The sequence below is a fragment of the Capra hircus genome, chromosome 22 (assembly GCF_001704415.2).
Source record: "Capra hircus breed San Clemente chromosome 22, ASM170441v1, whole genome shotgun sequence".
NCBI lineage: Eukaryota > Metazoa > Chordata > Mammalia > Artiodactyla > Bovidae > Capra > Capra hircus.
The window spans coordinates 10,339,690-10,352,469 of record NC_030829.1 but is presented as its reverse complement, the minus strand read 5'-3'; the positions used below and the strand labels follow the sequence as shown (position 1 = coordinate 10,352,469).

General features: G+C 46.1%; 2 protein-coding genes across 13 annotated transcripts in view; one reads left to right on the top strand and one right to left on the bottom strand.

The window, feature by feature from the left end:
• MLH1 (mutL homolog 1) overlaps positions 1–7,083 on the top strand; it is an 82,659-nt gene extending 75,576 nt beyond the window's left edge. For both annotated transcript variants that reach the window (XM_005695539.3, XM_013973336.2), the window contains exons 15-19: positions 1,599–1,662; positions 4,599–4,763; positions 5,033–5,125; positions 5,418–5,531; positions 6,763–7,083. In XM_005695539.3, coding sequence (XP_005695596.1) covers positions 1,599–1,662; positions 4,599–4,763; positions 5,033–5,125; positions 5,418–5,531; positions 6,763–6,930 — 604 coding nt within the window. In that variant the 3' untranslated portion in view covers positions 6,931–7,083. The remainder of the gene's footprint in view (positions 1–1,598; positions 1,663–4,598; positions 4,764–5,032; positions 5,126–5,417; positions 5,532–6,762) is intronic.
• LRRFIP2 (LRR binding FLII interacting protein 2) overlaps positions 7,991–12,780 on the bottom strand; it is a 110,338-nt gene continuing 105,548 nt past the window's right edge. For 9 of the 11 annotated variants that reach the window (XM_018066876.1, XM_018066873.1, XM_018066878.1 and 6 more), the window contains 4 exons: positions 11,794–11,914; positions 10,356–10,435; positions 9,672–9,776; positions 7,991–9,254 (listed from right to left, as the gene is read on the bottom strand). In XM_018066876.1, the coding sequence (XP_017922365.1) occupies positions 9,144–9,254; positions 9,672–9,776; positions 10,356–10,435; positions 11,794–11,914 (417 nt within the window). In that variant the 3' untranslated portion in view covers positions 7,991–9,143. The remainder of the gene's footprint in view (positions 9,255–9,671; positions 9,777–10,355; positions 10,436–11,793; positions 11,915–12,780) is intronic. The other 2 variants (XM_018066884.1, XM_018066883.1) reach the window with 2 other exon arrangements.

Here is a 12,780-nt window from a genome sequence, read left to right as displayed (position 1 = left end):
ACGTGCGGTGAGCGGGTGTTGAGAGCTTGGAGCTGGTGGGGTGTTCCAGGCTGTGTGGTGTACAGCAGGGGCTGCGGGCTGCTCTGCAACACCAGCTCTCAGCTGCTCAAATCCAGCTGATTGGCTTTAAAGCTGGGGTCAGGTCCTATGATGCAGGGGACAATTGAATTCAAGTAGTGGGGGAGGGAGGGCTGAGCCCCTGGGAGACTTTGAGGGAGAAACCCGCCTCTGTAACGGGCCACCGCGGTGAGGAGGGAGATCAGATCAGTGCGGCCTCCAGGGCAGGGGAGGGAGGTAGGGGAGGGGCGAGAGGGCCTGACACCATCTCTCCTTCAGCTTTGGGATGGAGCCAGGGCCTGTTCCAGCCCTGAAGAGCCAGTGGGGTCCATGAGCACGGGGTGGGCGAACTAGGCAGCGCCCTTTGCCCAGCACGCAGCCGGTGCCATTTATAGTTGTCTCCAGGGATCTTGGAGGACGAGCTCCTGTTGAGTCTAGAGCCTCTATTAAATATGATCGCGAATCGGTAGTTCAGGTGGGCGGTGCTGCCACCCTCCATCGCTGGACACCGTCACTTGGCCGTTGTGGGACTCTGTCCTGCTGAGATCCCACGTGACTTCCCTGAGCTAGAACTGCCCCACCGGGAGCTTGCTGCCGGCACACCCGGCCTTGGGTGCTGCTGACTCCTTCCTCCTAGGCTCGGAAACCCTTAGTGAGCTCAGCTCAGGGCCACTGTCCTGAGAAGCCGTGGGCTCACCCAGTGAGCTCTTACTGGTTATTGGGGATCCTGCTCCCTTTGTTTTTTCTTTGCCAGGAAATCTAACTGCATGATTTCTAAGATGCCAAATCACAATTGTTTTGGTTCTTTCATGGTTACAAACCTAGGCCAGTCCTAGAATCCTAGCTGCTAATAAATGGGAAGAGTTTCCCAGCGAGCATGTGAACCGGCTGAGAGCAGGGGTTTTAGACTTGGTTTCTTCCCTCCCCACTGACTGACTCTGACCCGGGACCAGCCAGCGGCTCTCCGGGTACCTTGGGGTCCCTGCTGCCGTGCTTTGCCTACTTGGATTACCTAGTCTTTAAACAAGACCTGTGTGGTGCAAATTTCTTTCATAACTGTGGAGTACAGTTACTTCAATTCTGTGTTTCTGCAGGTAGTTCAGTATATTGTACACTTTGCAGCTGCCTAAACCATCCCCCATGCAGCCCGAGTCTGTCCCCTGCCCTCCCCGTACAGCCCATATTTCTAGACGGTGGGTTGTAAAAGAAACGGTTTATACAATTCTTTGCCAGTGGGGAAAAGTGAGCAAAAACTGCTTAACTTTGTCACCACTGGGTGTCAGAACCTTTTACTGCACCAGGAAGGTGGGGACAGAGCACGGTGTTGGCAGGGCAGGCGGTCTCAGTGCTGTGACCGAGTGCGGAGGCCGCCGCCTCCCGGTGGTGCAGGTCTCAGGACTGCTGGAAAGGCCGCCGTGAGGTAGCGCGTCTTCACCCTCACCATGTCTCGGGTTCTCTCTCCCATTTTGCCCCTGCCCCTTGGCTCTCAAGCACAGATTCTGCTTTTCCTTAAATTAAAGTCACTTCATTTTTGTTTTCAGTGAAGAACTGTTCTACCAGATTCTCATTTATGATTTTGCCAATTTTGGTGTTCTGAGGTTATCGGTAAGTTTATTTCCTGCTTCTCATTTCTGAGAGTTCAACAGCTGGTCATTTCTGAAAACAGCCCTACCCTGTTATCTTATTTGTTGTATACTAAGTGTTTTAAAATGTGATTAGAATAGTTTATGTATGAGTTGCATATGGAAGTATCCTTATAATAGTTTTATACAAAGCAGAAGTCATTTGGTAGCCAATTTAAATGTTTATTTTTATAGAAACTACTACATATCTACTTAAAACTTAAGAGATAGAAGCAGAAATAAACATTCTCTAAAGCCCACAACCCAGACACAATCCCAACTAACATTTTAATTTAGAATTAAAACTCATACTATCCATGTAGTTTTGTATCTTCTTTTTACATGTGACATACAGAAAAGCCCTCTGGAATTTTTATTGGGATTGTGTTGAGTGCATACTATAGACCAATTTGGGAAGAAAAATCTCTCTTATTTCTTAATAGTCACATTTTTTGGATACTATTGAAAAAGGCATTTTTGAAAAACTGTCAATTGTTTGTTGCTATTGTAAAAGTACAAGTGTTTTGGTAATTCTCTCTTGCAGCCTTGTTAAACTCACTTATTAGCTGTAGCTTTTTTATTGATTCCAGCAGATTTTCTAGGTATATGACCATAGTGTCTATGAATAAAGACAGTTTTATTCCTTCCTCTCCAACCCAGATGCCTTTTCTCTCTCTTGCTTGGTTGTACCGGCAAGAAGCTAAGTCAGGCTAAACAGAAGTGGTGAGACTGGAAATACCCCTCTTATTTTTAGTTTTGGGGGAGCGTTCAGTCTTTGACAATGAAGTATGTAGGTTTTTTGTAGATGGCCCTTAGGGTGGCTGAGGAAGTTCCTTTCTATTCCTTGTGTGCTTCAGGTTTTTATTCAGGAAGGGAGGCTGAATTATTTTCAGATGCTTCCTCTGTATCTATTCAGATAATTGTATGGTTTTCCCTTTTTTAGTTTGTTGGTATAGTGAATTACATTGATTGGTTTTCATATTTTAAACCAGTCTTGCATTCCTGGGATAAGCACTGCTTGTACATGATATATTACCCCTTTTATATTTTACTGGGATTGACTTGTTATAATTTGTTCACGACTCTTAACATCTGTATTCCTGCAAGACACTAGTTTGTGGTCTAGTGTTCAGCCACGTCCGATTCTTTGTGACCCCATGGACTGTAGCCCACCAGGCTCCTCTGTCCATGGGCTTCTCCAGATGAGAATACTGGAGTGGTTTGCCACTTCCTTCTCCAGGGGATCTTCCCAGTCCCGGGATCAAACCCCTACCTCTCGCGCCTCCTGTATTGGGAGGTGGGTTCTTTACTAGCGGCACCTGGGACGCCCTACTGGTTTGCAGTTTTCTTGTGTGGTGTCTGGTTTTGGTATCAAATACTGGCTTCATGGAATGAGTTGGGAAATAGTTATTCCATCTTCGGAAAGAGTTTACAGTTGTTTATGCTTTAAATGTTTGGTAAAATTAATCAGTTGCAGCCATCTGGGCCTGGAGATTTCCTCATAGGAATATTTTTAAGTAAAATTTTTAGTGGTATAGAGCTATTCATGTTAGCTTTGAGGGGCCTTCGTATTAAGTTTAAAAATACTTGTCCATTTAAGTTTTCGAATTTATTGGCATAAAGTTGTTCATAATCTTTTTTATTGTTCTAATGTCTGTACATCTGTAGTGATGTAACCTCTCTCATTCCAATATTGGTAATTTATGTCTTCTTTTTAACTTAATCAGTCTGACTAAGGTTTGTCATTCTGGACCCAAAGAACTGACTTTGGTTTCAGTGATTCTTCTGTTGTTTTTCTGATTTCCGTTTCATTGATATCTGCTCTCATCTTTCTTTTCTTCTACTTAAAGTGCTGTAAAATTTCCCCAAGGGCTGCTTTAGCACACATTCGGATAAGTTTCCATTTTCATCCAGTTCAGAATACTTCTAAACTTCCTTTTGATTTTTTTTGACCCTCACATTATTTAGAAATGTATTATTTAGTCTCTTAATTACTTGGAGTTTTCTCAGAGATCAAGTATTGATTTCTAATTTAATTCCATTTTTGCAGAGAACATATTTGAATCCTTTTACACTTACTGAGACTTGTTTTATGGCCCATAGTATAATCGGTGTTGGTAATATTCCATGTGCATTTGAAAAGAATTTGTGTTCTGGTCTTGTTGAGTAGAATGTTCCACAAATGGCAGATGTCTCAAACTGTTGGTGACGCTGAAACCTTGTATACACTGATTTTCTGTCCACTGGTTCTGTCAACTGTTGGAGAAAGGATATGGAAGCCTCCATGTAACTGTTTGGTTCTCTTCACAGGTCTGTTTTATTCTTCATGTATTCTAAAGCTCTGTTACCGAGTACATAAATGTCTAGGAGAGCTAGGTCTTTTTGTTAATTGACTCTTCTGTTGTTACGGAAAAGAGTGAGCAGTGCACTGTGGGTCTGTAACATGTGAAATGTGTTAATGTGACGACAGCAAGTGTTCAAAGGGGAGAAATGGATGAAAACGGAGGCGTATTGTTTTCCACAACAGATTCCAGTCTCCTTCCCAACAGATGATTTACCTGAATGTCATTTGCTTTAATGTTTAAAGTGGTAGGAAGAAGTGAAGGCTCAGCCTTGGGAGTTTCTGGAAATACAAAAGCGAGGTCTGTAAAGCTACACAAAAAGAAGTGCCTTCCCATGGCTTCGCCTTTCGCAGCTTTTCAGCAGGTCTTTGTCGGTGATGCCTTCTCTGTTGAAATGGCCATTGGTGAGGAGGACAGCCTTCTTTTGTAGGTTTTCAAGGGTTTTCTCTGGGGGAATTGAGCCATGAGTGCTAGATTTGTGGCTTGTCGCCTGCTGAGGTGGCAGTGGCCTTGTGGGAGTTCAGGCAGTGTTTGGAAGCCGTTAACACTCGCTCCTAACGTTCTTGCCCCTTCCTAGGAGCCAGCACCGCTCTTTGACCTGGCCATGCTTGCCTTAGACAGTCCCGAGAGTGGCTGGACAGAGGAGGATGGTCCCAAGGAGGGACTTGCTGAGTACATTGTCGAGTTTCTGAAAAAGAAGGCTGAGATGCTTGCAGACTACTTCTCTCTGGAGATTGATGAGGTGGGTGACAGCTGTTTTTGTCTCCCTTGTAAGTCCCCCTTGGTCTCTGGGACTTGGTTTGCTGTGTTCAGTTGGTGAGCAGACCTAAAGAGCAGGTGGCTCTGCTATGTGCCAGCAGAAAAGGCGCTCTCAGCATTTGCCTCTGCTGCCCCCAGGGCCCAACCTGGTCGCCGAGAATAGCAAGTCTGAGGACAGGACCTGGAGCAAGCACCAGGGAGATGGGATTGGTTTAAACTCTAACAGCATGATTTCTTGTTCCCCTTGTCCAGGAAGGGAACCTGGTTGGATTACCCCTTCTGATCGACAACTATGTGCCCCCGCTGGAGGGTCTGCCTATCTTCATCCTCCGACTGGCCACAGAGGCAAGTGATGGAGCGCGTCCTGATGGCAGCCCTGTGGGGGGGATGAGTGTCGGGGCGCAGGGGGGTGCGGGCTTGCAGCTCCCCATTCATCTGTGATGCAGAGGAAAAGGGTAATGAGGCTAAGGCCCCTCTCTTGCCCACCCACCCCAGCAGTACTCAGTAGCTCCAGTCTACAGCTTTAATGCCTAAAAATCATGCGTACTTTTTAAGTCATCTGTTATCTCCATTTAGAAATGAAATGTGTTTAAAGCATGTGCATATGTTGACGTGTTGAATTCTCTCTTTGGACCAGGTGAACTGGGATGAAGAAAAGGAATGTTTCGAAAGCCTCAGTAAAGAGTGTGCTCTGTTTTACTCCATCCGGAAGCAGTACGTGTCTGCAGAGTCAACCCTTTCAGGCCACCAGGTACGAGGGCAACACACGCTGGCGCTCCAGAACTGGGATGGCCCTCACGCGAGCCCGCCCCGCTCTGAACTCCTGTGATCCAAGGCACATCAGCGTTAGCACAGTGGTTGGCTCTTACGAATTTTATCTCCTTCTGAAATGCTGCTGGAAGGTACCTCTAGAGTGATCTCACTGTCAGATGTACAAACAAGCCATTGTGGTGAGAAACAGATGGGCTCCAGGGCTCGGGGGCCCATGTCCCCACTGGGAGCCTGGTGTGTGCGGCCACAGCCGTCACGTCCTGGTCAGTCCCCACCTCTCTGGCGTGTGCCCCACTCTGCCTCTGACACTGCTGTGCCAGACAGACCTGGCTGTAGTGGGCCAGGTCCCCAGCTCTTCTGAGGGGAGGTCCCTGGGTTCTTCCTGTTTCCATGTCAGATGACAGCGCTTTTCAACCTACAACTATTTCGGAGGGTTTGTTTGGGTGAGGAGAGGTGACTGAAACACAGGCACACCTTAGACATTTTGTGAGTTCCGTTTCAGACCGCTGCAATAAAGCGAGCTGCACAAATCTTGGGGTTTCCCAGTGCATATAAAATGTTATGCTTACACCATCCTGTGGTCTGTTAAGTGCAATATATAGCATTGTGTCTTAAAGCCGGTATATATGCCCGCATTTAAAAATGCTGCTGCAGAGATGCCACCAATAGACGTGGTGCAAGGTTGCCAGAAACCTTCAATTTGTGTTTAAAAACCCACAACAGTCTGCAAAGTGCAGTAACACAAGGTCTGCCTGTGGTGTCAGACGGACATGTAGTCACTGTAGCCACATAACCGTCTTGGTGACGGCACCCGTCCTCTGAGGTGACGGGCTGTGCTCCATTCCAGGGCTGAGGACGCTGAGGGACAGTTGCGTGGTGTGTTCAAAGGCTCCCAGAGCCTGCGTGATTTTGGAGTGTATGTCCTGCTGCTGCTGTTCAGGCGCCACAGTCAGGAGGAGACATTGCTTTAGATGCTGCTACAGTGAGCACAGTTCCTGAACGGAAACAGCTTCCATGGAGGGAAGCATCACAAGAGCCCTGGCTGCTTTTCTTCCCCACTCTCATTGCTGTGCTCAGGCCTGCGGGATCCCTGAGAGGCTGGCCTAGCAGAGAGAATTCTCAGGCATGAGGTTACACAGCCCCAGATAAGCCACCACAACTCCCCAGGCCTGGCGTACACGGGGATGTGGACTCTACCTTGTCTCTTCCAGAGTGAAGCGCCTGGCTCTACCGCAAACCCCTGGAAGTGGACTGTGGAGCACGTCATCTATAAAGCCTTCCGCTCCCACCTACTGCCTCCAAAACACTTCACAGAAGATGGGAACATCCTGCAGCTTGCTAACCTGCCTGATCTGTACAAAGTCTTCGAGAGGTGCTGACTGTGGTCGTCTGGGACTCTGGGATGGTCTGTTCTTCCTTTTGTGTCCTGATGTCGGTAGGTGGAACTTTCACCTCACGCATGCCTTCTCACTAGGCGCCCTGCTTCATGTGTGGCAGATTGACTATAAATAAATAGCCAAATCTGTCCTGAGCATGATTAATTTCATTGCAAATGAAATCCATTTTTACCTAGTGTATACCTGATTGTGTTGAAGACTCCCAAAAATAGTTTGAAAGCCTCCTGGACATCTGATAAGAAGTCTAAATGGCCTTGAAAATTTTATATAGATCATGCATTGATTTCTTTTTATATTCTGATGAATTTCTAATATCAGGTGATAGACATTATGTTTTTTAATGCTTTTAAAAGGCACCTGAGCCTATAAGAGACTCTGATGGTGTTGTCCGTTCAGCTTCCTGCACGTTCAGTCTATTAGTACCTTTAATAACTAATTAGTGTCAAAAAAACTGAACAGTCCTTACACAGTGCATAACAGGCATGAGTTTTTAAGTTAGCCTGCTTTGTTAATGGCTATCGATAATACCAGCATATGATGAAGGCATTTCTAGGCATTTTTCTTTGAAGGATATTATAAAAATACAAACTTGAATTATCTGCCATTAAAAATAAATGTGCAGTCAGCACTGGGAGGAAGAATATCTGTAGTTTGGAGGTAAAGTCCAACTCACAAGGCTCAGTGAAGAAATTTCTGCAGAAAAGAACAGAAGAATCTTATCTTATGAGAAGTGGAGCCATTCCATTTGGAAAAGACAGGGACAAGGACAGGCTGCTCTGGGAGGAGCAGAGGTTGAGTGAGCATGGGTGGAGAGGAAGAGGGACTCCAAGGCCTCCAGCTGGACCACACAGTATGTCGGTTCCAGGTATGGGATTCTAGGATGAATCTGCGTCCCAGAACATGCCTCGCCACCGCCCACTCCCATATACCACCTGAAAGAAAACTTACAGGAAATCACCTCCATTCAGGACATTGGTTTCCATATTTTAAAAACAGAGATAGATAATTATTCTAAAGAAGAGAATAATTATTAGAGATCTTATTCATATTTAAGTTAACTTTATTACCTAGTTTCATGTCTAATTTTATCTTATGTGGCCTTAATTCATTAGACTTCCCCTGTATTTTTTGTGTAAACACGTTGAAGATACAATAATCATTTCCATAAAACCACCTCAATTCTGAGAACAACAGAGAATCACAAATACTGCAACATGGCTACACACTCCACGGCAAAATCCTCTTGAACTGGGTACCTTTAAAGATGAAACCAAAGTTCTTAAGGAAAAATTATCTGAAATACAGAATTTCTTTTAAGGAGAGCAGAGGGGTTGAGCTCGGAGGGGCGTGACTGCCACGATTTGTTTTAAAGGCTCCTCTTAACAGAACGAATGTGTCAGTAGCCGACTGTAGTCAGCAGAAGGGTGTGTTTAACAGACTCTTGAGGCCGACCTCCGCCTGCCTGGCCTGCCCACCCTCCTGCTCCATCGGGCTGGTCTGAGGTTTCATTCCACAAATAAGCAGCAGATGAAATACTTTACAAGATACAGCACAGCTGATGTGAAGACTAAGGACCCTACTCTTACTTTAAGAGCAACAGGCCCTGGGCGCCCCTGCCCCATGCAATAAAACAAGTTTTATATACACTCCCCATATCCTTTTCTAACATTTTCTTATATAAATTTAAATATCTTACAAAAAAGGCTTTTTCCTCCAAACATACAAATTTGAGTGAAACATATATTCCCCACCTGTGAACTTGTTTCTTCACTAAATATAAACGCTACCTGATATTAAGGGTAAGTGTCTCTTGGCCCCTGGAGATCACTGTAGTCTGAATTGCACCGTGGAGAAGGCACTTGTGTTTCTGAGGTCTCCAGGAAGTATCTCAGCGGGCGCCGAGCCGCTGTCCTCCAGAGCTGGGCCCAGTCACTGAGGTGGCTGGGGTAAAGTGGTGAGTAAACTTGATTCTAAAATTACGGAAATAAAAAATAACGGCATGGACTAGTTCTCAGTCTAGAATCAAACTACACACAAAGTGTTCATTCATGAAGATTCAAGCCTGTTTCATCCTCTCATAAATTAGAAAATACAAAGGTGGCTATCTGAACGACAAAGCTCAAACAGTCCTGAAAGGGGTCTGCGTCCGGGCCGGGGGCGGGGGGGGGGGCAGCCCCTTGGGGGCAGGCGGGGCCCTACTGCTGGGCCAGCAGCGCTGTCCTGTTGGCCTTCATCTTCTCCAGCCGCTTGGCCAGGTGGCTGTTAGTCATCTCCATCTCCTCGATCTTGTCCAGTGCTGTTCGGAGCTGCGGACGGGAAGACAGCGGTTACTTCTCACGGTCAGAAACAAAGCCTGCACGGGCTTTCCTCTGCACTCTTGGGGAGGTGGAATCACTGCCAGGCGGGGTGGTCTTCCATGGGACCCAACAGTCACTTTTTTTTCAGCCAGCCAGAGGTGTGAATCAGTGGTGTCGAGAGACAGGGCATACAGACATAGACCTCATCTAAAACAAAAATGAAACCTTTTTCTCACCAGCTGAGCAAAACATAAAAGTAAATGGCAGTCCCTGTGCAGGTCGGAAACCAACACAGAGTATAGGATCCCACTGCTGTGTCACTGAAGATTGGAGCCAGGATGAAATTCCTCACACAGCAAAGAATGTGTTTCCAAAGGAGCTTTTCTTTTTAGGAACGTATTTCAAGAAGCATAATAAAGTAAGTACCTCTCTTTGTAGCTTCCTCTTCTCTGCTTTCAGCTCATCCTCGACTTTCTCTGCATTCTCAGCAGCGGTTTTGTATCTCAGCACCTGCCCCTCCAGGCGGCTGATCTGTAAACACGAGAACAGTCCTGAGGGGCTGCCACTAGGAGCCACCGGTTTTTCTGCAGCCAAGATGCAAACACTACGTCATGACAGATTCCAAGTAAGCTAACACTAACGAGCCCCCTCAGGGCGAGTCAGAGGTCCTCTCAGAACCCAACTGCTATTTATAAACCAAGAACTGTCATCCCTTTAGAGGATGAGCTGTGCAGTCATTACAGGGCCAGTTTCCCATGTTCGGTTTTATGACGACTACATTGTTTAAGAGCCACAGTAACATCACGGGAGGAGACGCCCCGAATGGAGAAGTCATTAGGCTTTCTGAAATGTGCAAGAAGGGAATATATTATAAAGTACCATCTTCTTGAATTGGCTCCAAGAAATGGAAGTATAGCTTCAGTCTTCCTTCATAGAGAAGGCTGAAGTTCCTTGTGGCTTCTCCACTTTAATATGGAGCTTTTCTACAGATCCAACTGCAGAGACAGCTCAAAGAAACCTAGGCACTCGCGGGGCTGGCCGCTGATGCAGGAAGCAGGTGTGCTGCCGGGGGACTGACATCACTTGGCACCTCACACAGAAAGGACTTACACTTTGCTCCAAGGTGGTTATATCCTGTTCCGCTTTTGAAAGCTTAAACTTGTATTCACTAATTTGTCTGTTGGCGTCTCCTAGAAGAGAAGAGAATAATAAACCTCTTGCAGAGATGCAGGTGTGACGAGAGGCAGTGAGGCCAGCCTGCTGCCCGGGAGAGGGCTATGCAGTGCAAAGCACACAGGCGACCGCAGCAGCTCCCTGCGCCCCAGTCCTGGCACATCTATGCCCCAGGACGCTCCAGCACTTGCACTACAGCACCTGGAAGAAATTCTGATGCGTGCAAGTAGAGCTCGAAGCGGGGAGCCCCGCTGTGAATACAGCAGGGCCCCTACTCCCACCTCTGATCTCTGAGTCTGACCCAGCCATTAAGGTCCTCAGTTCTCACCTTCTTCATGACCCTCCATAGGTAACGCTTCTCCTTTGTTGCATTTTTTTTTGCACTTAGGACATGATCATGTTTCCCTAACATTATATAGAACATAGGACAACACAGGTCCACGTGTATGTCTCAGCTTTTTGAATGCACCTCCGTTTCCAGCTAAGTGCTCCGGACATAATGTACGCTTAATATTTACTGAAATAAATGCTTTTCAGTAGTATGTTGTGATAATGCGTTAGGGATAGAGCTGGGTATCATTAGCTGTATATCTGACCTAGAAGCAAACTATTTAAAACAAGAAGTTCAGAAATCCTAGGGGAGAAAAATTCCTTCCAGCAATCCAAATTTAACAAAAACATTAATGGTAGTAAGTTTTAATTAAGCCTTTGTCCAAAAAGGCCTACATGGCCTCACTCAGAATATGTAGATGGAAAGGTCACGGAGGAACCAGTGTTTTAAAATAAGTTATCAGCAATGCCTTATTCAAACTGGAAAAACAAAAGTCTCCCCTGTGTGGATTATATATTCTCCATATACAGATGTCTCCCTACTGTGGAACACTGGGAATACAGTAGGTGTTTACAATATTCAGTAATATGGAGTCAAAACCAGAAAGGCAGGAAAACTGAATTTAGGTAAACTGAATGGGCTCTGTGGCCTGTTTTAAATTCCATCTAATAAAGTTAAGACTATTTCTGGGAAAATTCTGAAACCAGTGTGTGAGCAGTGGTGTGAGTTAGTTCCGAATATATCCCTCCAATCATCTAAGATAAACTCCCCAGAAAAACTTATCAGTAGGAAGGGTGCTTACAGATGACACAGGAATGTGAAAAACGACAGTGTCACGATGTCACTAGCTGCAAGATGTCCTAGAAATCATGCCACCCAGAAGGGGAGAGCCCCACCCAGGAAGCATGCCAGCTGGAAGCAGGCTCTCGGTCTGTGACTGACTGGGACGGCTTTTCTGGTCCACCTGAGGGCTAAGCTTTGGAACCACAGGCTCGAGCAGCCCGCGCACAGCCCACCCCGGGGAGCGCGCTGGCCCAGCCTCACTCTGCATCTCGATGAGCTGCAGGTCCGAGCCGTTCTGGAGCTCTGCCAGGTCGCCCGCTGTGCCGTCGCTCCTGGGGCACTTCTGCCGCTCCTCCTCCAACTGCAGCTTTAGTTTTCTAATCTGAAGAGGAAGTAAAGGCTCATCAGTGAGATCCAGCCTCAAATGAAACAGATGCTTGGCCCCGTGGCCACATCTTAGAGTAAGGCCACAGATGATTCACTCGGAGACCCTCTCCACTGTGCTCAGGTGCTGGAGGTCAGCTGTGACCAAATGTTCAAATGGCTTGAGCTCCAGGACCAGGGGTCCTAGTGAAAATAGCCATAAAAAGAGCCATATTTCATTATTTGTGTTCATCTGTAGAAAAGCACATCTTTGGGTATTTCTAAATTTTTGTTTAAAATGGAAAATCCCAAGGCAGTTAGATGTTTCTTGTTCTAATTTGAGAGTTAAGTCAAATATTCTTATTTAGAAAGCTGTATACAGAAATAACTGGAAATATATTTTTGAGTTTGGCTACAAAACTTACCTTATTTTACCCAAAATAAAGGCCATTTATAGCAGCTTGCTCATTAATAGCCCCAAACATGAAACTGTTGAAATGTCCATCAACAGAAGGATAAAGCAAATAGTGGTCCATGTATATACAATGGAATCACTGCTTGGCGAAAGCAGCAAATATACCACTCACACATGCAGCAAAATGCTGACTTTCAAGCTGAGCATATGCAGTGCAAAAACTCCAGCAAATACAAACTGAAGAGACAAAAAGGTACGTTGGCGGTTTCTGGAGAAGGGGAGAGGTAGGAGAGGAAGGAAGGTTTGCAAAGGGACACAGGGACTTGGGATTTCTGCATGCTTTTACCATGCTGACTGGAGTGAGGTTTCACAGGTTGCTGTCCCCACAAAGTTCGTTTAAGCCCAGTGCCTCACAGTGTGATCTTATTTTGGAAACAGTCACTGCAGAGGCTCTCAGTTGAGATGAAATG